At 45.8% G+C, this 22973-nt stretch overlaps 1 protein-coding gene across 4 annotated transcripts in view; it reads left to right on the top strand.

Annotated features, from left to right (window-relative positions):
• The window catches only part of TTC7A (tetratricopeptide repeat domain 7A), a gene marked incomplete at both ends in the record, with an annotated part of 170378 nt that extends 147715 nt beyond the window's left edge, over positions 1–22663 (top strand). For all 4 annotated transcript variants that reach the window (XM_080340821.1, XM_080340822.1, XM_080340820.1 and 1 more), the window contains one exon: positions 22442–22663. In XM_080340821.1, coding sequence (XP_080196947.1) covers positions 22442–22663 — 222 coding nt within the window. The remainder of the gene's footprint in view (positions 1–22441) is intronic.
• Positions 22664–22973: the final 310 nt, after the last annotated feature.

Here is a 22973-nt window from a genome sequence, read left to right as displayed (position 1 = left end):
CCAAACCCTTTTTGTTAGGCTACTGCTCTGCATTGCCTTGTGGAAGACTCTAGCTGCATTCTTCCCCTGAAGATGGAGGCAGACTGCAATTGAAGTGGGTGCCTATATTTGTAGATCACATACCTCTTTAAATTAGTCACATGAGGCAGTTGAATATCTCCTAGTGCATGGCCTGAGGCAGGAACTGAGTTTAAATTGCATTGACTTGCTCTAGAGAAATTACTGTGTTGATGTTTTCATATTTAGCCCCCTTCTTATCTCATTGCTTGTCTTCACCTGTTCATTCATTCATTTTAATATGAAGAGTAGGCCCATAAAAACATCAGTTTTTACAGTTGCGTCATTTGCTGGGCTATATCTGCTTTCCGAGATTGTCACTAGCATAAGAGACTGCAAATAAAAATCAACTGGAACACAAATGGCAGCATCTCAGGAGTGCCAGTCTGTAGAGTGGAGATTGTTTATGCTTTTATTTGCCAGCATTGACTAAACAAAGATAAGAACGTAAATGCTGTAGCAGAGCTTCCCAAACAGGATTAGGAGGGTGATAGGAGCTAGCACTTAGCATTGCAGTAATAGATGCCAATGTGGAAGAGACGTCACTGCTGGCTGCTCCTCTTACATCCTAAGAGCAAAGCAATAAAAGAAGAGACAGGTCTGTGGAGCTCTCTGCGAGGTTTGCTGCTTTATTCAGGATCATTAATCTTTTAGGATTTGATTCATCAGGTTTGTACTGTGTGAGCTTTGCTTTGATTCCCTCAAAATCCAAATTGTGGTTCAAGTGACTCTGAAGGAGGGATGGACTTTGTGAGCCTTAGCGAGTTTTACAACAAACCAAGCAAGCTCAGTATAAGCTCTGAATTGAGTGGGGAACAGGCCTCCAAGTCAGCTAATTTTGAATGTCAGCATGCACGGTACAAGGCTAATTGAGATACACAAAAACGGCCATGTGCCTTTTTAATTGCTTTTAGACAAGATATACAGTATTTGAGTCAGCTCGGCGATGTTCCAGCTGATGGAAGTGTTGATGATACCTGACACCGGTGATGATATTAAGCGCTCTTAATGTAAGACATGTCACACATGTCATGAAGCACACTGGAATCATAGAATTCAGGTGAGAAAGAACCTTTCTTCTGGAGGTCATCTTGTCCCACCTCCAGTTCACAGTGGAGCCAGCTTAAAATATATAGAGCAGATTGCTCAGGACTGTGTCCGGCTGAGCTTTGAGTATTTCCTGGGATGGAGATTCTACCACCGCTCAGGGCCCATGTTCTGACGCTGCACCACTCCTTGTGAATAATTTCATCTAAATAGCTAACCAACCAGAATTTCCCTTGACATACCTTAATCCATTGCACCTCTGAGAAAAGTTTGGTCCCTTCTTGTTTTCGTTCACCCATTACATAGATGAAGATGACAATTGGATATCTCCTTAGCCTGGAGATGGAAAGCCTGAATAAGTGCTCCTCAGACTCTTCATAATATCATGGTCCCCACCGAGCTGTCTCAGTGGCCATTCACCTGCCCTTTTCTAGCTTGTCATCATCTTTCGAGTACTGGAGAACCCCAGACTGGTGACAGTGCTCCAGATCTCTGTCAAATAGAAGGAAATAACTACTTCACTCTGCTGTGATGCATTATCTAACGCAGCACAGTATGCCATCAGCCTTCAGCATGGCACAACTGCCCTGCTGACTCCTGCTCAGTGGTTGTCCACCAGCATCCCCAGGTCCTTCTCTGCAGAGCTGCTTTTCTCCAGTTGATGTCCACCCTGGACAGTGGTTATTCCATCCCAGGTGCAAGGTGTCACTGTTCAGCAAATGCAGTTCTGCCTAGGGCTCTAGGGAGACTGGGGCACTGAAGTGACAAGCAAGACCTGTGGTCTCTAAGGACCAGAGGTGAATCACACATCATGATCACTTACAGCAGGTAAGACTTTTACATTCAGAATAAGTAAAAGATTAAGTTGGGTCAGTGCTTAAATAAAACACACAGCTGCTGTCTCTGAGTTATGCTGAGATTTTGATATCAACACTGAAGGGCCCTTAGTACAGAAAGCCACACCATGTTCAGGGGTTTTTTTCCACATTGTAGACAATAAGGAAAAATATTGCCAAGGCACGTGAACAAAAGCAGAGAAACATGGCAAAGTCAGGCTTGTTGGGAAATCGCTAGTCATTGGAAAGCTGTTGGAGTAAGACACCTTGGGTAAGAGGGACCCTGATGTGACTTTGTGATTTTACGCTTTCAGGGTTTGTTTGTAAACAGCTGAGCTGGAATGGTTCTGGAATCCTCTGTGACCTGCAGCAAGGAAGTAAATGTGTGTATGTGTGTACACACACGTTTATGTACCTCAGAGCTACAGTGTCAGCTGGTTTTAGAGGCTTAAATTTGGTTATGAAGCCCTAGATGGGAGGAGCTTCTCCTGCACCACCTGAGCATCCTTTTCAACACCCCAGGGTAGAATGGAGTAAAAAACTGAAGAGCCAGATTCTCAAGAGGACTTTACTTGTGGAACTAACCAGGCCAGGGCAGGAGGAGTCTAATTTGTTGGAGGAGTGAGGCCTACATTTGTAAGCGGTTTGTGATTCTGGAGCGAGCGGGGCGGGAGGCTGAGCTGGTACCTGGGAACCACTGCCCATGCTTTGGCTCTCCTGTGTCTGAGGCTGCTAATCCTGGGGGTCATGGAAAGCTGCTACTTGGTTATTAGCACCTCAAACACCATTTGCCATTCAGTGGTAAACCTATCCTTGTGGACTCTGTCTCTGCTTGTGTTACAAGCAACAGCGCCCCCTTCTTCTCCACAGCCTGTAAAGCCAATCTGTGTGTTGCAGACCTTAACACCTGCATCAAACATGACACGAACCAGCACTAGAGGGGCTGTGCACAGTTGAAATACAACACTTGTTCAGCATGTTTGCACAAAACATACCAGCCCAGCCAAACCTAATTGGTAGCAAAGGATGAACTATGAATTGCATTTAAAATCAATTCTCAAGCAGCTCTGAGATTGTGATTATTTTTTTTAAACAAGGAAAAAGGTTAGCTTCATCCTTATGTAAATATTCCTTGGGGCAGCATTCCCCAGAACAGCTAGTGGTGAGCAGGTTTGGCACTTCTGTGGGATTGTATGGTTTTTAATAAGAGAGAACTATTATTCCCTTGCATCTAAACAAAATCTCTAGAATTTCTGAACTTCTAGTTACAGTAATTTTTGTGCCAGATTGACAGGCAGTGGTATTTTCTCTTTGAGGCTGTCACTTGCAGCTTGGCAGAGCACAGGAGTGACTAACACTGACAAATGAAGCTAGGTCAAATTAAATAAATGCCACAGTAAAGCATTTCTCAAGTCATATATGACCCTGTACTGCATTGTGAGGCTCAAACTTGATGTTGTAGGGGTGTGTAGACTTGTTAGCATACAGCCATACCCCACAGCTTTTAAATCTTTTCTGAACTGAGATGGTACATGAGGATAGTTCAGGACAGGCAGCTGCAGGTAACAAGCAGATCTAAGTTCTCCTTACGGCTTCAGTGAGAGTAAGAGACTGCACATATTTCATGCACATTAAGAGCGAAATTGCCGGCAGTATCTTCAGCACCGGTTTCATGGACCGTTTGGTATCCTGTTTGCCTGAAAAGTGTCTTGCCTTGAAAGCCAGAAAAGTAAATAAATGTAGAGAGAGACTGATAAAACCCACAAGCCCTGGAGATTTCCAGGCTTCAGGAGCAGAAACCCCCACCTCAGGATTCCTTGCTGTTGTTCCTAGAATACCACAGATCCATCAAACAAGCAACCTTGAAAGCTCAGAACTGCTTTTCACTAATGATGAATGATTGTGCAAGTATTTGAGATGTGTTAATTTCATATGTCTGCAGCTTTAAGTTATTTTTCTTTTAATATCACCATAGTCACCAGCAGTTAGAAGATTTTCTCAGCTCATAGATTTTGTATTCTTTGAGAAATTCTCTGTTATGTATTATTATTGGCTGATGCAGCAAATCAGACAGACGTGGAAGCATATACCATTTTAACTAATCTCTTACTTTGAATAGTAAATGAAGAACAATCGAAGGAAATGGTTTGGAAGTAACCCATTGTTTGAAAGCAGCTTTCCCAAACGAGCAAATATGAAATAGCAGTTTTGAAAATAGCAGCACCACAAAGTAAAAATGGCATATATGTGAGATCCTTGAGCCAAAAGGCAAGCCTGTTTTTTATAAATTTATTTTTAACTTGGTCAGCTGTACTAAGTGATATTATCAATGTGTAACTAGTCCCTGGAATAAGAATGCTCACATAATGTAGTGTCAATGCAGGCAGATATGACAAGTCATGACATATACATGTAGCAGCACAACTCCCATCAAATCAAATTCATACAACTGAAATTCTGTAAATTGATTGAATCTTTATAGTCTTGTACTACGCAATTTCACTCTTACAAGCTGGCATCAAACAGGGACAGAAGAGCAGCCGTGTTGGAACTGCAGCCCTGCTATTTTTGCATACTTTGAACTAGGCAACGTTCAAACTTTTTCCATCTCAGTGGTCATAGAGCCTGTCACAGTGTGAGAAGAACCAGAGGGACTGCTTCTCTGCATCTCCTGGTAGGAGAGGGCTCCTTTTAGAAGACACTTCCCTTGCTCAGATAGCACAGAGCTGATGGTGGAAGGTGCAGCCTTTCAATTAAAATAAATTATGATGGCTTTGAGGTGTCTGTGGCAGCATATCCTGGTGCTTGGGACAAGGAACAAACAAATATGCTGTGCCTTTGGCACTGCCTAGACTTTAGATGTTAGATAGGCCTTGTTGTTTCCAGGGAGGGCGGTTAGGGAAGCACTTTTGTAGGGGTGGATGCCACCCCCTTCCCCAAGTGGCTACCACTGCTACCTATAACTTTGACAAGCCCAAGTAACTGTTCTTAAACATTAATGCTTCTCACTTACTGCACACAGCGCAGGAACCTGTTGCTTCCACAGATTCTCCAGGTTGTTGGGAAATCAGCACTTCAAGGGGTAAATCAGGGAAGGGATTAAAAGTAACTGTCCCAAACAAAGCCGCCGTGCTGCTGGTAATCCCCACCTGAAGAAGAGGCAAGAAAGGCCTTGAAAGCGACTGGCTTTCTGCTTTTCTGTACATCTCAAGTGCCGCTGTAGATGCTGTTGCGCTCAGCAGCCCTGGGCTCCACAGCCAAGGAGAGGGTATGGCCAGGGCTGACCAGGACTAAGTATTGGCCAAGCAGCAAGTCCAGCCCCTTGAAGAGGGTGAGGGAAGGCCATGGGAGGATTTTTATTAGATATTGCTGTCCAGAAATTTGAGGACAGTTTCAACACCCGGACAGGATACTTTTTATGTATATAATGGAATGAAACTGTGCAGCAAGTCCAATCTAAACATGACCTGCTATGGCTTCCTTCCTGTGCATTGTGATACACTGCATTGTGGGGCTGTTTTATCAGCAACAGAGCATGGGTTTGTATTCAACGTTTTCCCTGTTATCCTCTGTACCACCACCACCACCCCTAAATCAATATTCACACCGTGCCCTTGGTACGAGCATCTTATGCGAGTTCTGTCTGGCGTTATTTTGCCTTGCAAGTGGTTTTGTGAATCAGTTTGCCCAGCCAGACCCTCAAGTACACCTCTGCAGAGTGGTTTTCAGCCTGAGCAAAGCTAGTGCCTGAGCAGGAGTGAAGGAAAAAGAAAAAAAGCCTGTTTTCAGACTTTTCCAAAGTCACACAGACTTCTCATGAAGAGACTCCTGCAGCTGTCCGTCAGAGCTAGCCAGCAGCAGAGACGGGAAGCAGAATGAAGTCTGGGGGAGGGATTTCATTTCCCTACTGGGCCAGATCCTCCAAACAATGAGGCCAAGTGAGTAAAAGCAAAAGATGTGTTAACTGAAGCGAGCTGAACTGTTCCTTCATTGGTGCCCGAGGCTCTCTCAGTTCATAATGCATTTAATTCTGTCATTTTGGGCCCTAATCCTGCACTGATTGTAGGAGGGTGAATTTCTCCACCCATACCTTAGTCCATCAAAAAACCCGGAACTTGACATAATGAAAGCTGACCTAGTTACTCTGAATTTTTGTTTAAACCAAGCCTGAACAAAGGTGTTACTACTTAAGTTGAAGCTCCAGTTTAAAAAATAATTAATATCCAGTATTGCACATGATAACTCTAGATCCTAGTTATGCTATGTGCTAAAAAAACCCCACAAAATGGAGATGATGTTGAAAATCCTCAACTAGCCTCACCCCATTAAAACTACTGAAATTGTGCTAACATGTCCTCGCTGGAGCTCTAGCCAAGGGTTTAAGGGGTCCATGTTTGTTTAAAGTTGTCTCCAGACTACCTGAAACTACAGGCCCAGCATCTCTGCAGAGCCCTTGGGCATTGTTTTTATTTGTTTTCATCTGTGCATGAATTTCTTTGAAAATACCCAGCAGAGCAATAAGACGGGATTGTTTTTAATCTTTAGAGATGATAGCATGCTGTTATGCATCAAGGACACTCCAAAACAAAGCATCAGATAAACTGTACCAGGAGATTTTATTTTTTTTTACCTCCGGGCTTTTCCGAAAATAAAACGCATTCTACATGGAGCTTGCTCTTGATGAGACATCTATAGATTCGGTTTGTCATCCCAGAAGCATTAACGCCACCGTGTTCAGACGATTTACATGTGTGCGTGTGTGAAAATGCAGCTGGATTCTGCCCGCGCTCAGCGCCCCAGGGGCGGGTGGGTGGTCATTATCGCTGTGGGGACAGCTGGGACCTGGCCTTGAGCCAACACCTTGCTGAATGCAATCGCAAAATTTTCATGATCCAGAGTGGATTTTACATCCCCTTCTCTGGGAGAGAGTGGCTGAAGTCAAGAGGTTTATGCCCTACTGCCGTCCAAGTTTAGAACTAGCCAGTGTATTTTTTGTGTTAGGCTGGACAGCACAGTGGACAAAAGAGCACCTTCTGCCGCCCACGTTTCAAATGATATTAATATTAACAACAACTATTTATGTAGCTGCAAACCTATAATTTCTCTGGTTTGAGATCTCTTCAGCAGTATCCTTCTCTGCCTGAATGAAGGAGGTTATAAAACACAGTAATTATAAATCTCATTGACTGCCTTGCATTCAAGGGCGTGTTCCCCCCGAGCGCTGCTGTGGAGCGTGTTACCCAGGAGACTGTCCTGTACAATCCAAAACAGAATTATTCTGACCCACTGAGCTTGTTGGAGGGGAGAACATTTGGGATGCTGACCTGCTGCCACAGCACAGTAAATGCATTTTTCTCATTTCACAGCAGGGCAACGCCGCAGCACAACAAGGCAAATGCATTCAAGTATTCTTTTGAGGCATGACTTACATCTCACTGATGAGCGCTGGCTCCCTAAAGATGCAGAAAGGGAGCCCAGGACAGCAGTCACAAACCACAAGTCCTGCTGGCTGTCCATACAATTTCAGCAGCTTTTTCTGAAGGTTTGGTAGTTTTAGACCTTTCCAGGCAAAACCATAAATACCTCAGACAATATAACACAGTATCAATAAACCCCTTTCTTAAATCGTTTGAGTCGGGTTGTGCTTGTAAGACAGGCTAAAAAGCACTTAATAAGTGACAGCTGACTGTTCTGCCTTGCACTGCTAACCACAGCATGCCTCAATACCATCGACCTGATTGTAGTCAGGATCTGTGCGGGTACTTTCTTCAGTCGTGAGGGGCTTATTATCATTATCAGTCATGATGCCCAACAGTCAAACTACACAAAGCATTGTAAATCCCCCACCCTCGCAAGAAGGCTGTAAAACCTGAGCAGTTTGTCTTATGCAAAAGAAAAACAAAAAAAAAAAAAGGAAGGAAAAAAAAAAGCAAAGGCGCTTCCTAGAACAGTAGCAAGCACAAAACAGGGCTGTTGCCATCCATCCATTTTCTCAATTAGTGTCAGCGCACACAAGGAGCGCGAATCTGCGTGGCAGCCCCGGCGGTTGCATCCTCTGCGCTGAAGGAGAGGGAGGCGAGGTGCAGAGCAGTCGCTCCCAGCAGGTGTGCAAACGATTCGAGATTAATTAGAAACATCCTGCTGAACATGTAAATGTTTTACAAGTGCACCATCCCCATCAGGGAGCTGCTGCTGGAGTCTGTGTTTCCTTGAGTCTTTGACACAAGACCTGAGGATGCCCATCTCCCTCACAGGCTGTCTCCAGGGCTCCCCAGGCACACGAGCACTGGACTCGTGTTGTGCTGCTGCACAGTGGGTGTTTTCCACATCGCTGCCTCCCTGGACATCTCAAAGGCACAGGCTGGTTCATTTAACGTATCCAAGCTTGTTCCTCCTGGCACAGAGGCAGAGCTACCTCATTAAAGTGAAAGGGCTTTGCTAGATTTGGGGATGGATGTAGTGCAGTTATACTGCTCTGTAAATATCCTCTTTGCTCCATATGGATTAAAAAGACTTGACAGTGTTTGTGATTTTTTGTTGTTGTCGTTTAATCTGTGGCCAGCACTGAAATGTATCTGATGCATACATTTCTGTGTGGTTGCAGGAGCTACCCAGTTCATGATATTTAGGCAGCTGAGTTTTTTCACTGTTTTGCTGAAAATCATGGGAGATTGATTTTTACCCTCTTTCCTGATGCTCTAATGTTTTTCTGCTGGCAGTTCTCAAGATAATTCGTTTTTCTCTCTTCCAAATACAGTATCCATCATTAGACTACTGCCAAACTATATAAACAGCCAAATAACTGGTCTGTAGCACAGACAGCTCTGGTGCCATCTAAAGAAGAGATACTCTACAGAAGTCTTCAGTTAATTCAAACTTGGTTCAGGTTACTAGTCATTAGAAGTTGTCCCCGTACCTGTTGTCTCTGGAGAGGTTGCAGCCATTTTTTCCGTTCTCTTCAATTAAGTGATGGGCTCCTCCATGCAAAGGAGGTGCGCAGATGCTTTGTGAAATCACATGTATGGTTTTTATAGATAGCAGCCTGTCTAGAGTCAATCCTATAATAAAAAAAAGAATTAGCTATTCCTCCCCACACAGGGATTTAGACAGCACCATACTGCTCTAACATCATTCGGAGCTCTTGTAGGGACATGTACCTCCCCAGCTGACAGCTCCTATGGTGCTCCTGTAGGAGTGAAGACTTCTCTAAATGGTAAAGTGCAACTAGATATTTCTGCTGATGAACCGATTCTCTATAAATCCCATGGGTTTGTATTTATATAAGAATATCGGCACCTTTTCTCAGGATACTTACATTGCTTCTCAAACTAAAATGCTAGTATTAGACTATAAAGCTAAACACCTTAATCACGTGCAAACAAAACCAATTGTGGAGTGCTATATTTTGGCTGAACATTCTGATCTCAAATATCCATCTATAAAAGAGCATCATATCACTTTGGAGTTTTAAACAGTTACAGAAATGTAGCCAGATCCAGACAAAATATGCTTGGTGCTTGGATGAGGTTTTTTTCATGCTTGACTTCCAGAGAGATGGCTGCAGTGGAAGTGTCTGGTGTGATTATCACATCACAGTTAGCAGTTGTTTCTCTGCTGACAGATGTCCACATCAAAAAGCACTGATTGTCTCTGTTGTTAGCAGTTTTAGAGATACCATAATCAAGTAGCTTAGACCATCTCCAAGAGATATTGTCCTTTTCACCAGAAGCGCAGCCTCATTGCCTAGGTTCATGCTGGGGAAAGTCAGATTGCGAAATACAGCAGATGATTATGTGAAAGTTTAAGCCCTTTTTCCCAGTACAGAATTAAAAATTGCAGTTATTTCTGTGGGTAGGTCTATTATTCAGGATAGATGAGAAGGCTGTATTTCAGCATTTTGCTTGCTAATGAACTGTTTCAACAATGAAGCGACATGCAGTGTGCACACATCACATCCGTGGCGTTGCTCATCTGGGACTGGTAAGAAGCAAGAGAAGGAAAAAGGAAGAATTTGTAAACAAGGTGAGAACAACTTCGCATGAACACATTCTGGTGAACAAAGTTCACAGATTCTCTTACTGCACAGCTATAGCATGGAGCATGTCTCAAAAGAAAGCTTCTTAAACTGTGGCAGACAAAATAGTATTCTTGAGATAATTCGGGGGGGGAGTAGCTGGTTTACATTAGTGCTGAAAAGAATGCAGTGCAAACAGTGACCTAAATTAATATTTCTGCCTGTAATCCAGAGGCCTGTCCTCTAGCCTTTCCCTCCCACAGTCCACTGAAGTTAAACTGAGTCCTTGCGAGAGGGATTTTTTGCCTGAGGTAGGATTGCAGAATGATGTGCTGTGCCTGGCAGTGCAATTTTGAAACATTTGCTAACAGGCAAAGGTCTGTGGGAGCAGACATGAGACTGGCAGGTGGGATTTGATAGCAGAGATTTTGTGCAGCTGCCAAAATATCACAACCCAGATGCTGGAGCTGAACACATGCTGCCTGATAGGAATGGTGTTCTGGGGAAAAGAGGAAGCTGGCAAGTGTCCGTCAGAAGAATTTGATTCTGAGTCCAGTGCTGCTTCACATCGTCCTTCTCCTGGGGTCAGACAAGTCACAGCACTGTCTATGCATCAGTAGCTGGCTGGGCATGGAGTTGTACTGCATTTTTTCATTATGCTGTACCCAAGAAGTACCTCACCAAGTCGTACTCCTCTTTGCCTCTCCAGAAGCTTATTTAAATCCCCTATTTATCATCTGCTTTTCATTATCTTTCTCTCTTTCTTCTCTGCATGAGCTATCTTCTTGTGGCCCCCTGTTCCTCTCATACATTCATTCTGCAACGTACATTTTTATTGCCGCTCCTCAGAGACCACATTCTTCCCAAGACACTGATCTTCCTTACTCTTTTCTCCATCCCTGTTCTGTTGGAGATCAGTTCCCTCTCTGAAAAGCACCGGCAAAGAGAGAGAGCAAGCATGCGTGCGTTGAAACAAAGGCAAGCAGAGCAGCAAACCAGCCACCTTTTACCTTTCCACAGTCACCCTGATCCATAGGTATCGAGGACTAGCACTGTGTGCAGGCGCTGAGGGTACCCACAGGCTGACTGGTGGCTGACATGCTCCCACACGCTGCTATGAAAGATCTGGGCAAAGCCAGCAACCTGCAAACCAGGCCAAGCACTTCACCCTGTCTGCCCAAAGGAGGAATTTCCTAAAAATACATGTCCTGACATACCACTGAGCCACATGGCACAGTGAGTGCAATCCTATTTTCAGCCCGCTCTGCAGGGTGACATAGCTAGTTACACCTCCTCCCAAAAATGGCACGTCAGCGGCGCAACACTTGCTGGTGGACCAGCAGCGCAGCCTCCTGCGGGCTGGGGCTCTCCGCTGGAATTCCCCGTCAAGTCATCACACGCTCACCGTGCAGGAGGCTGAGGGTGCAGGCAGCATCCTCTGTCATGCTGCCTGTACTCGGGACAGCTGCTTTCTGCCCGCCGGTGGTACTCTGCAAGCCACAGATCAGTGGGTTGTGGGCTGGGTAGGAGACAGAGTCCAAAACTAATTCCAGCTTCCTAAGAGAAGCTTTCTCAATGGATATTATGCTTGTCTGGCATGTACCTTTTGCAGCTCCACCAAGCAGGGCAAGGTAAAGCACCATTTGGCTTTTGGAGATGATTGGTAGCCTCTCTCCAAGCCATGGCTGGTTAACAGATTCTGTTTTCCCAACTCTGAGGCTTATTGCAGAATCCCAGGAATGTTCCTGCGCTTCAGATATCCCAAAATAACTGCTCTAAGCTCTCCTTGGGGAAAAGCAATCCTTAGAGCAGCCTCTTAACTCAAATTTTTCAGTTGAAGCAGCTGAGCTTGAGGGAGAGAGCTTGTCTTTGCCTCTAGCTACTGGCTCCCACAGGAGAACTGAGCATTTTGGATGCTCATATTAATCAGTTTGTGTGTCAGCTCACTTGCTGTTCAAGGAGTTGCAAACACTTTGTTGTCCTTGTTTCCATTTGCTGCAGAACCCCGCCCTGCCCCACTGCCACCCTCCCTGCAAATCTACTAGTCAGCTGGCAGCTTCAGTAGCCCAAGTAAAGCCCTGGCTGTGCAGCAGGATCACGGCTCCTCAGCACTAGTGAGGAGCTGACAGAGTTGTTTGTTGCCCTCTCTTCCTCTGCAGTTGCCAGGCTTCCTTCCTCCATCCAGAGGAGACAGCGGAGCCGGCACAAACAAGGTGATAAGTGCTTCTCTGACACGGAAGCCATCACTGAGGCGCCTCCAGTGGCTGTTTCCTCTCCTGGGGGAGCTGTGTGCTCCCCTCATCAGCCAGAGATGTGAGGTGGTTGGAAGAAGCAAATCTGATCACTGCACAGTAGTGGGAGGGCTGCGGCTCTGCTTCGCAGAGGTGGATTATCCCCATTTCCAGGGAATCTACAGCTCATGCTTATCTGTGCCAATCACTTGCGTTCCTCTGTTGTGGTAAGTTATTCTCTGTGTCCCCGAGGTGCTCATTACCACATTATTCAGGCTCTGTTTACGTAACTTTAGAAACCAAAATAAATTCCTGAAAGACAAAACTCCCCAGCTCTTCTCTGATCCCTTCTCTGAAGTGTGTGTAACACCTTGCGAAAGAAGAACCTGCTACATTTCTTAAACCCCTCGAGTTCCTGCGGTGGTTCAATTGCCTCCAGAGAATAAAACTTGCATTCAGGCCTAAAGACATTGTCCTTGGCCTGATCTCTCTCTGCAGCAGATGCCTCTCCACTGAGCTCCAACCTGCTCTTGCAGAAGATTACTAGTTTTAGTTGTGGTTTCCCATCCACAGCCCTTGAGATACCACTGCAGCTCGACTAATCAGTATTATCCTCATGCTGTGCTTTTCTCTGATATCAAATGAAAGCCTAGAAATTGCAGTAGTCAAGTTGCTGGTTTACAGCTGAACTCATAAATGCTATTTCAGAAGATGCTCAGGGAACCGTCAGAAGGGAGGAGGGGTGGAATGACCATCCCCTTCATACTCCAACCTTCAGGTGCCGTTTTTCACAAACAAGGAAACCAGTTATAATTACTTTAAATTCTCTGCTGTTTAGGCTGCCTGTTACCGCACCAAAGACAGGTCGGAGTGATAGACCATAGTAATATAGTATATAAAATAGCATGTACCACAATAACAGAATACGTTGCCTCCTGGTACATAAGACACAGCTGTGCAAACAGAGGAGTGGCAACCAGCAAGACTTCCAGGTTTTCAGCAGGCTGCCCTGATACACTGGGCTGGCCACAGTCAATAGAAGGAAGCAGAACTCCCTTTGGGCCAAACAAAAGGGAAACATGAAAACATCACAGTTCTCCAGTGCCGCTGGAGCTTCCATTTGCACTAACGTTATGTGCAGTATTTATCAAAAGTCTTTAATCATTTATCTGCTCAATGAGTTTCTTCACTCGTTCTCTTTTGAGCATGTAACAGAAAATGCTGTCTGTAATTCAGCAAAATCTCTTAGTGCGTGGAAGTTCACAGGCGATGGGGAAAGATGCTCCTTGTGGGATGGGAGGTGGGGGAGCAGCAGTGCAGGCAGCCTGTCCCTGCCCCGCTCCCTCCTCCGTGCTGCACTCTGAGGCTCCGGCTGTAGCTGTGCTGGGGATGTCATTAACAACGTACTATCCCAGAGACTGCCAGTGGTGGAAAACTAAGCAAATTAAGATTTTTTAAATATCTCGGCTCTCTCTTCAGAAGACACCTGCTGCAATACATTGGCATGCTGTGTGCTTCTGTCAGCTGAGCCTTTGCTGCGCTACACCCTTCCTCGGAAACATGCAAAATGTGGCGCTTGCTCTGGCAATTAGTTCTGTGGGACCAAGGTTCCTAGAGACCCTTGGCAGAGCTGAAGCTAACAGGAGAACCTAGGAGAACCTGTTCATGACTCATATGTTCAGACAAAGTTTACTCTGTACAGAGAGGGGAAGATAACATGCTTGGGAAATGTGCACCTTAGCCCCTCCTTTCTTGCAAAGCGGTGCATTAAAATTTGGGGAAAGATCTGGCATTGGCACTGAAGGAAGCCTAGGCAGACAGAATTTCCCTGCTCATCAGCCACAGTGCTCAGATCAATCGTCCAAGTCATAAGCTACACATTCCCCAGCGATAGGCAGCACCATCTTGCCATGTGCAACACAACATTGGCACGTGCTTACTATTAAAATAGAGGCAGAGAGCTGATTCCCCCTGGAGGCAATGGCAGTGCTTACCTGCCCCCCTGACTTAAAAATATTTGCTAGAAGTTAGCATGCATCCCCCCGAGCACAAGAGGGGCAAATTTGCAATCTTCCTCAGCCTGAGAACACTTAAATCAGGACTTCTGCCTCCCAGAGCTTGTTCCTTGACCCTGGCCCTGTCTTTGAGTTGTTCCTGAGGAACAGCAGATTATTCAATGTGCAATGCATTAGCAGCCAGTGAAGCATAGCAACCACTTTCTAGTCAAGTGCTTTAGCCAGCAGGTTACCTGCTGCTCTTCAGCATCCTCCATTCATGTTGCATGCCTTTTCTCTCATTGCTGACGCTGATCAATCTCAATTCTGCATGTGTTTTCAAATACTTGGATAAATCTAGGCCAAATCTCACTAATTTCAACAAGGTTTACTGCCAGGCAAGCAGGTACAGTGCATAACAGAATTGGGACCTCAAATTATAAATTATGTATCCTAAATTACAGTTTTTTATTAGGTTGGGACCTTCTTTTAATGCATGTTTTTACAGACGACACCATGAGCTCGAGTCCTAGTTGCAGCTACTATGTGCTCTACTGCAACATCACTATGACAACTGCTAAATTCAGGGCTGGGAGAAATCTTGCCTTAGTGCAAAACAAATACTGCATTTAGTTAGTCTCAAACATGTGGCCGAGGCATCCTGTTCGCTTTCCTTGCTTGCTACTTCATCTCCATGTAGGTCTCAGCAAAGGAAGAACTGTCTAGACAATATTCAGCATGCAGCAAACAATTCTGCTTTGAATGAGGCTTAAGTGATGACAATCCAACAAGGCAGAAAAACTCTTCATTCTCCCTGGGCTTGTATGAGCCTCCCTAGGAAGAGATCAGAGTCTCCTGGTTTGAAATGCTGCCTTAGGGTTTGCTTTTTATGTCAATAAATGTTTTATCACGTTTAAGCTTCAAACACGGTACAAACATCACCACTAACATTTGATGAACGCAAATAGAGACAGCAAGCCTGGGCAGAGGGCAGCGTGCGGCGCGGCACCGCGCTCCCCTTCTGCGGGGGGGCTCGCCTTGGCCTCACGGCGAGACGGGGCGAGATGGTGCCTTTGCAATTACACACCGCCTTGAAAAACGCACGGGCAAGCTCAGGAAAGGGGATGTTCCTTTCTTCGGGTCTTCACCACTTTTGATCTTTTCTTTCTTTTGCTTTTTCATCTCGCCCTGCCAAAGTGACCTCGGTATGGTCAGTAAAGCATATCCATGTGCCTGGGTCTGTGGTGGGGCTTAAGAGGTCTCTCTCTGTCTTCACACTGAGCTAGTCTGTCCCTCCTGGTATCTCCTTGGAGTCTCATTTCTTCTCTGACCTCCCACTCACCTGTAGCACATGGAGATGCTGCAGGGAAGTTTAAGCAGCATCTTTAGGCTGCTTAAGCAGCCTAAAGGTCTGCTTCTAGGCTGCCTTCGGCACCTGCAGTGCCAGAGCTGAAATCTCTGGATTGAACCTACCGAGTAGAAACCCACAAGCAGTGCACAAGTGCTACAAATTGTGATGTAAAGTTGGGGTTTTGCTTTTCGCAGCGTTTGCCAGTTCCCCCCTCCGGTGCCGTTCCGTCGTTTTTCCTTTCCGCACGCTGTTTTGCAGTGGCGGTGCCTGCCTTCCCTCTCCTCCCCTCTGCTTCCCCTCCTCTGCTCTGTCAAATGCAGCACTTCAGCGTCACTGAAGTGACAGGGGATGCAGCAGCTGCGGCAGAGGAGTTGGAGAGGAGGAAGGAAGAGAAAGAAAAACTGCTTTTGACAAAAGAGGCAGCAGAAACGCTGAAAGATGAGCTTTCCTGCAGAGGTCGATCCCGGTTACCCTTTGTTAGGGCAGCAAATTAAGATATGGTCTCTAATTCAGTGTGTTTAGCAAGTGGACCCTGGCTGCTCTATGTATTCCTAGAGTGTATTTTCAGAGAACAAAGCTCAGATGTGTCACTCAGGTTTGCCACAACCTGGACTGAATCAGCAAAATGGATGATTAGCTACCCCGCACGCTGCCAGCCGCTGCGGGGCTGAGTGACAGAACAACAAAAGCTCACTTCACTGCTCACAGCTTCAAAAAAAAATCCTGGCTCCTCAGAAATGCAAAGGTCATGAATGTAGGGGGAAAGAATCACAGAGCGATCGGCTAGTTACATGTCTGTCTTTATTGTAGGACATCTAGGATTTCCAGGGTTAATGTTTGTCATTTTCCAGAAAGACTCGCTGATATTTCATGGTTTATGCAGCAGATTTTGCTTGCAACTTACCCTGATTGCTAAATAATTACAGAAGCGTATGTTACCCTGTAGCAGTGCGGATTTTTCTGTTACATGAGACTGTTATCACCAAGTGCCAAATGCATCTTGAAAGGCTTTTTGTAGGGTTCTGCTGAATAAGCACACTTTTCAAAGAGCACTTTTCTGCAGCGTGACCTCATCTTGCCAGCTGCTGATTACCCTCCTGTTAACCACTGGTGACATCTCCGTGTGATAGATTGGAGTAGACAGTAAGGATACCCCATTTACCTTGACATTAATTAACCAATGCACTAGCAGAAGCCCAACAGAAAAGTCTGCAAAGTGTAGTTTATTCTAGAAACTTCTTAGGATATTTAGACAGTAATAGGCTCAGTTGATAAAAGCATCAGAGAACCTCACTTTGAAATTTCAGTCTCGTGCGAGGAAAGAGTGAACTTGCATTTGAAGTATTTATTAAAATCAGTTTGTAAAGGATAAAGATAGACTCTAGTCCACCTATACAGATTCTCCAAGAATAAGATGACCATGCAAACAAAACCAAAAAGCAGTCTTCCACATATGAAATAAAACATTTTTCTGGACATCTATTTCCAGTGCAAGCCCCAAAGAAAAGAACAAGTAAATCTGTGCCACCTTAGTGGAAGGAGGCAAGGATGCCGAGACTCGTGATAACTCTCTGCTGCTCATCAGGTGTTTGAACTAAACATTTGCAAAGGAAGTTTTAACTTTCATTACTAAAAATAAACTCCAGCTTGTATGTGAGGCTTATTGTGTAGTCTTCCATAATGTCTTTTCTGCACTATTTTCTGAGAATTTTGTAAGCTAAAAACTTTTAAGAAGGTTTTGTCAAACTCTAAGGAAATGAAGGCACAGATCAGAAATTTCATGTCCTTCTGAAGTGGGATTTCAAGGGGAGCTTATGCTCACTTTCTTTATTAGTGGAAAATGAAAACAGGTCACTTTTTTGCTCATCTAGCTTAAATTGAAATATGGCTCTCCTAAAACAAAAATAGCCTCGCTAAAGTATCGATTACTAAGTATCACATCACTGAAGGCAAGGGAGTCCAACCCACTGTCTCTATAGAAGTGGTTTAAGTTTTGGTTTGCATGTGGGTGAGGTCAAAAATACCTTTTAAAAGGCTTCCCATATGCAGCCCCTGTTCTCCGAAATTAAAACCAATCAATTCAGGAGTCCAGCTGCCAGCATAATGCACCCTAAATCAGCAAACCAAATTTGCTGCCTCGCCTCTGCCTTCACGCACCACTAGACTGTACCAGTTTCATTCTGCGCAGCCCTTCATCTCCAATGAATTTCCTCCTGTGCTTTCAGCTCCATTTTTTAGAGTATGGCTTGGAAGCACAAGCTGCACTACTCTGCCTCTGTTTACAAGATTTGAAGTATGTCTTCAGACCTAAAGAAGAAAATTAAACTAATCTGCACAGGTTACCCTCAGCCTGCTAGAGTGAGTTAGTGTCCAAGCACTATACAGCTGTACTAATGCCAGCAGCACATGAAATGCCTGCGTGTGGCTGGCACGAGGCTGGCATGAGCCCTAGCGACATGCTGCCCACAGGAGCTAGGAAGCAAAATGATTCCCACACACCTTTTGGGTTGGTTTGGGTTTTTTTTTTTTACTATTTATAATCACAGAACCATCAAATGTTTGGGGTTGGGAGGAGCCTTAAAGATCATCTAGTTCCAATTCCCCTGCCATGGGCAGGGACACCTTCCACTAGACCAGGTTGCTCAAAGCCCCATCCAGCCTGGCCTTGAACACTTCCAGGGATGGGGCATCCACAGCTTCTCTGGGCAGCCTGTTCCAGTGCATAGCCACCCTCACGGTGAAGAACTTCATCCTTATATCTAACCTAATTCTGCCCTCTTTCAGTGTAAAGCCATTACCCCTTGTCCTATCTCTATGTGCCCTTGTAAAAAGTCCCTATCCATCTTCCTTGTGGGTGTCCTTTAGGTACTGGCAGGCTGCTATAAGGTCTGCCCAGAGCCTTCTCTTCTCTAGGCTGAACATCTCCAACTCTTTCAGCCTGTCTCCATGGGAGGGGTGTTCCAGCCCTTTGATCATCGTGGCCTCTTCTTGCCCCTCTCCATCAGGTCCATGGCCTGTTGGGGGCCCCAGAGCTGGATGCAGAACTCCAGACGGGGTCTCACCAGAGCAGAGCAGCAGAATCACCTTCCTCGACCTGCTGGTCATGCTCCTTTTGATGCGGCTGAGGGTACCGTTGGCCTTTTGGGCTGCAGGTGCACTTTCCCTAGTCCTTCTCTTCACAGCTGCTCTCAATCCATTCTCTTGCCCAGCCTGTATTTGTGCTTGAGATTGCCCCACCTATGTGCAGGACCTTGCACTTGGCCTTGTTGAATTATAATATGCTCAAGTTTAAAAAGCAGCCTGACCTCAGAGAAGATCATACTTAGAAGGACTCACCGTGTTTTGAAGGAACATAATTGGGCAAAATCAGAAGTGCCCATGCTAGCCAGGAGGTGGCAGAGGAGCAAGGCTACCTTGTATACCGTTTTTTGCGTTAATTTGGAAAAAAACCCACAAATACAAACCAAAGAAACACAACAAAACCTAGCCTCACCCTCCATCTTCAGGAATAAGAGGATGAAACCTTTAATCACATTCCTGCTTGTATTTATACTAATTGCTCATCTTCCTGAGATTTGACTTTATGAAATTATGCATGCACACCAAGCAGATGAGTTTCCATAGAAACTCAGGAACTGAACTTTCATTAGAAAAATCTTTAAAAAAAAAATCTTCCAGATAAAAATGCAAATTGCCTGTCAGTGGGTGGCTTTCTGAATTTATATATAATTCTTTTCTTTTGCACTGTAGGCAGATTCCAGCTGGACCTACATAGCAACAACATGCAGGCATTGTTTATAGCAAGCCAGACTCTATGGGGAAATAAGAAATTCAGTAGCAAGGAGAAGCTCTCAAGCGCAAATACCTCAGGGAAACAAAAAACTGAAGTGCTCAGTACTGCGTCTTCATGAGGCTTGTGGATTGTGCAGCCTTCAGCTCTCACAGAATGCTTGTGATTTGCAAGGAGCAGGGTGAGGAGAAGGGGAAAGAGGGAACACAAAGCAAGAAACTCTCCTGCATGCACAATTAATGATGTTCAACCTGTCCTTTAAACATCCAGCAGCACATTTCTGCCGGTTCAGTTAAGCCTCACTGGAAAGGCTGAGACCATCTGTCACGGCTCAGTGTGGGTCGAGGAGTAGGTCTCTGTGCTGGGGTTTGGGAACATTTGCAGGCCTGGGTTGGAAATCAGGTTGACCACACCTCGGTCTCTGCTTGGGCTGAGGCCTGAAGCACAATGTCTTCTGCCCATGCCACAGGGACACCCAGACACATGGTCAAGAAGGGGACGTGGGGCTGTTCCTGGTCAGAACAAGAGGGAAGCAGGACAGTGGGCACTCCTGGGAATGGCCAGGGACCTGGGCAGCCCTTGGCACTAACACTCGTGCATGGAAGCAAGGATGAGGGAGGAAATCTTTACCTCCTTTAGCAAATGTTTCCTCCTGTGTTTTTCCCCCAAAACATATAGCAGTTTTTCTCTCACGCAGTGTACCGCAGCATCAACAGGAGGCTTTCCCCTGGCTTTGGGGAGCCTGAGATCACCCTTTTTGAGGGTTCACAGATGTTTTTTCAGCTGAAGTGGCGTCCTTGAAAGCATTGAATACCAGTGAGCAAATGTTCACGTGTGCTGTGCTTACTGGTGGGCATCAGCTTCAGCACCGTGCCCAGGTGAACACAGAACCTGTGGTTTGCGTACAGTGCTGCAGGACACTCGCGGGGACCCCAGCGTGCCCCACACTGGGGACCCATGGGGCACCTCCAGTCCTTGACCAACAAGGGTGCTTGGGCAGAGGAAGGAGCTGAGCTGCATGAGCGGGTTACGGTGAGGTGGGTTTCACTGCAGCATTGCGGAGCGGCATGAGATGTTCAGCCTGGAAGGGGATTCCCCTCCTCACTGTGGAGGGATGACAGGCAGCATCTGCACCAGCTTGATGGCCCCCACGCCAGTGGCCCTCCGGGAGCATCAGGAGCCTCGATGCCACTTGTGTCAGGGTGAGGACAGCCATGGGTCCCCAGCCACCAGAGAGCACAATCGGCTCTGCTCAGTCAGTGCAACAGGAAGAGTTTTTAGGAAGGGTGGTTTTGTGGTTGAGGACAAACATGAGCTGATTTAGCTCCCATCTATTCTTGGCTCAGCAGCAGACTTGCTGTGGCCACTCTACTTGCCCTTTCTGTGCCACATTATCCCTGTCAAGCGGGTGACTCGAATTAGAATTGCACAAATTCCTTCCAGTCTGTCATTACGTGCCTACGGTTGTCTCCTGGCAGCTACCTCCAGAGGAACCAGCCTCATTGGGGTACCTCTGTGTCACCTCTGTGTAAGATTTGACCCTGCTGCCTCACCATTTTCCAACAGAGAGAGAAACTTAAAGAAAAAACCATCCCCACTGCATCTTTACATTATAAGATTTCATAGTTGAGTTGATTATTCAAGTCAAGGTTGTGGGCAAGAAAGAGACAGTGAAACTTTTCAAAGTACTGCCAATACTTCATTAAATGGGTGTTTCTTAATTCTTCTCTCTGGCAAAGTGATATGTTTCTGTAGGTAGGAGTACTATCACTGGCTATGGGGTCTCAGTCGTGCTGAGGCACCGTGTGTCTACTGACACTTTTGGAAAAGCAAACAAAACAAGACAAAGGCGAGATCTTCACTACTTCCAAAAGCATCATTGTTCTTCCATCAGAAATTTGCTTGGGTTCTGGTTGCAAGAGATTTCAGGTTCGTTATGACTTTTCATATCAACTAAAGGCAATTGGACTCACTAAAGGTAAAGCTAACGCATTTCTTCATATATATGGCTGCATCCACATACTGTGTAGTCCCAGGAAAAGCATGAGGTCAGGCTGTCATCTCCCTTCGCAGCATTTCCAGGGGTGAGCACAGGCAGAGGCCATGCAGAGCGCGGCAGGGGACATGGAAGCATCAGCTGCTTCTTCCGCAGGCCGAGCCTGGATGAAACCGGCGGGAGGTTCATCCCAGTGCGTGCACCTTCAGGAAGAAGCAGGAAAATGCCACTGATGCGTTTTGGACTGCAAAGCCCACGTGACCATCTGGGCTCCGTGTGGTTGACTGCTGTGTAATTAAAAGGCAGCCTGGCTCATGAGATGCTTTGTGGGTTCAGACGCATCCATGTGAGCCCTATAGGAAAACATGTTCTTCCTACCACTTCTTTCATCCTCCTCCTCCTGTTCCTTCCAGATGGTTACACCCACTTGTGTCTTTTCTTACCCTAAGGACAGCTTTTTAAACAAGGTTCCTCCATCCTTCTCCTCCCCCACGCTGCTTTAGGATCTACACTGGAGTGCAAATAGCAGGACAGAGGGCTCCATGCTGTTTGTTACATACAGTTTCTACGGGGCTGGAGAGGGTACACGTCCCTTTAGCCCCATTTGTTAAGTAGAAAGGTCTTTCTATATGGTCAAGATGTAGGAGCTGAGAGGCTTTACCTCTGCCTCAGCTGGATGTTCCAGATGTACAAGAGTTAATTTAGATACTCGGTGTAATTGAACCTGGGTGTATTTTCCTGGGGATCAGAAGCCAGTGTAACCTACTTGAGAAGAGAGGGATCCTTAAAGAGCCTGTAGCCTTTCCTCTGTATGGCACCAGTATACATTCTCCCAGTAACATGCAGCAGGACCACTTACAGAGCTGTGTCAGTCTCTGCTTAAAAAAATATTTTTTCATAATTGTTTTGTGGTTTTTTTTAAATTACACATCAAAAATTTAAAAAAAAAAAAAAAAGAGGTTAACAGCTGATTGCTTCTCTTCTCCAGAAATAGGTGGAGATCACCCCCACAGGACTTCTGCTCCTGCACTCATGCGTCTGCCCAGCTTGCTGTGAGCCCAGGACGCTCCATTTCTTCCTCTGTTCTGTACCATTGTTAACCGCTTGTCCCTTGTTTGTTGGCAGGGCTTGGTGCTCAGCAGACTTGGGCGGAGGGACCTGGCCCAAAAAGTCCTCAGAGACGCCATCCGGATCCAGACCACCAATCACATGGCCTGGAACAGCCTCGGAGAGGTCTTGCAAGCTCAGGGGAAAAACGAAGCAGCCATTGAATGCTTCCTCACCGCTCTGGACCTTGAATCCAGTAGTCCTGTCATCCCCTTCACTGTCATACCCAGGGAGCTCTGAAGCCTTGCCCTGCAGCTAAGCACCTTCGTTTTGTGGACAGACACCAAAACCAAACAAATAAACAAAGCAAAGGCCCAACAGAAAAGTGCCACTGTAACCTGGAACTGGGCAAAACAAATCCAGGATGGGGCTCGGGTTTGCATGCTTAGCTGAGACAAACCTAACAGTAGAAGAGTTTGCAACAGGCAGAAAAAGAGAAAGCCTTTTGCTTCACAGGTGCCTGCCTCACCTTTTGTTCCAGCTAATAGCAAGGCGTATTTCAAAGTGTTGGTTGAGGGTGGCTGTCTGCAGAATAGATCATGCTAGGATA

This window comes from Nesoenas mayeri, assembly GCF_963082525.1.
Source record: "Nesoenas mayeri genome assembly, chromosome: 3".
Classification (NCBI taxonomy): Eukaryota; Metazoa; Chordata; class Aves; order Columbiformes; family Columbidae; genus Nesoenas; species Nesoenas mayeri.
The sequence above is the reverse complement of the archived record's forward strand: the minus strand, read 5'-3'. Positions and strand labels throughout refer to the sequence as shown.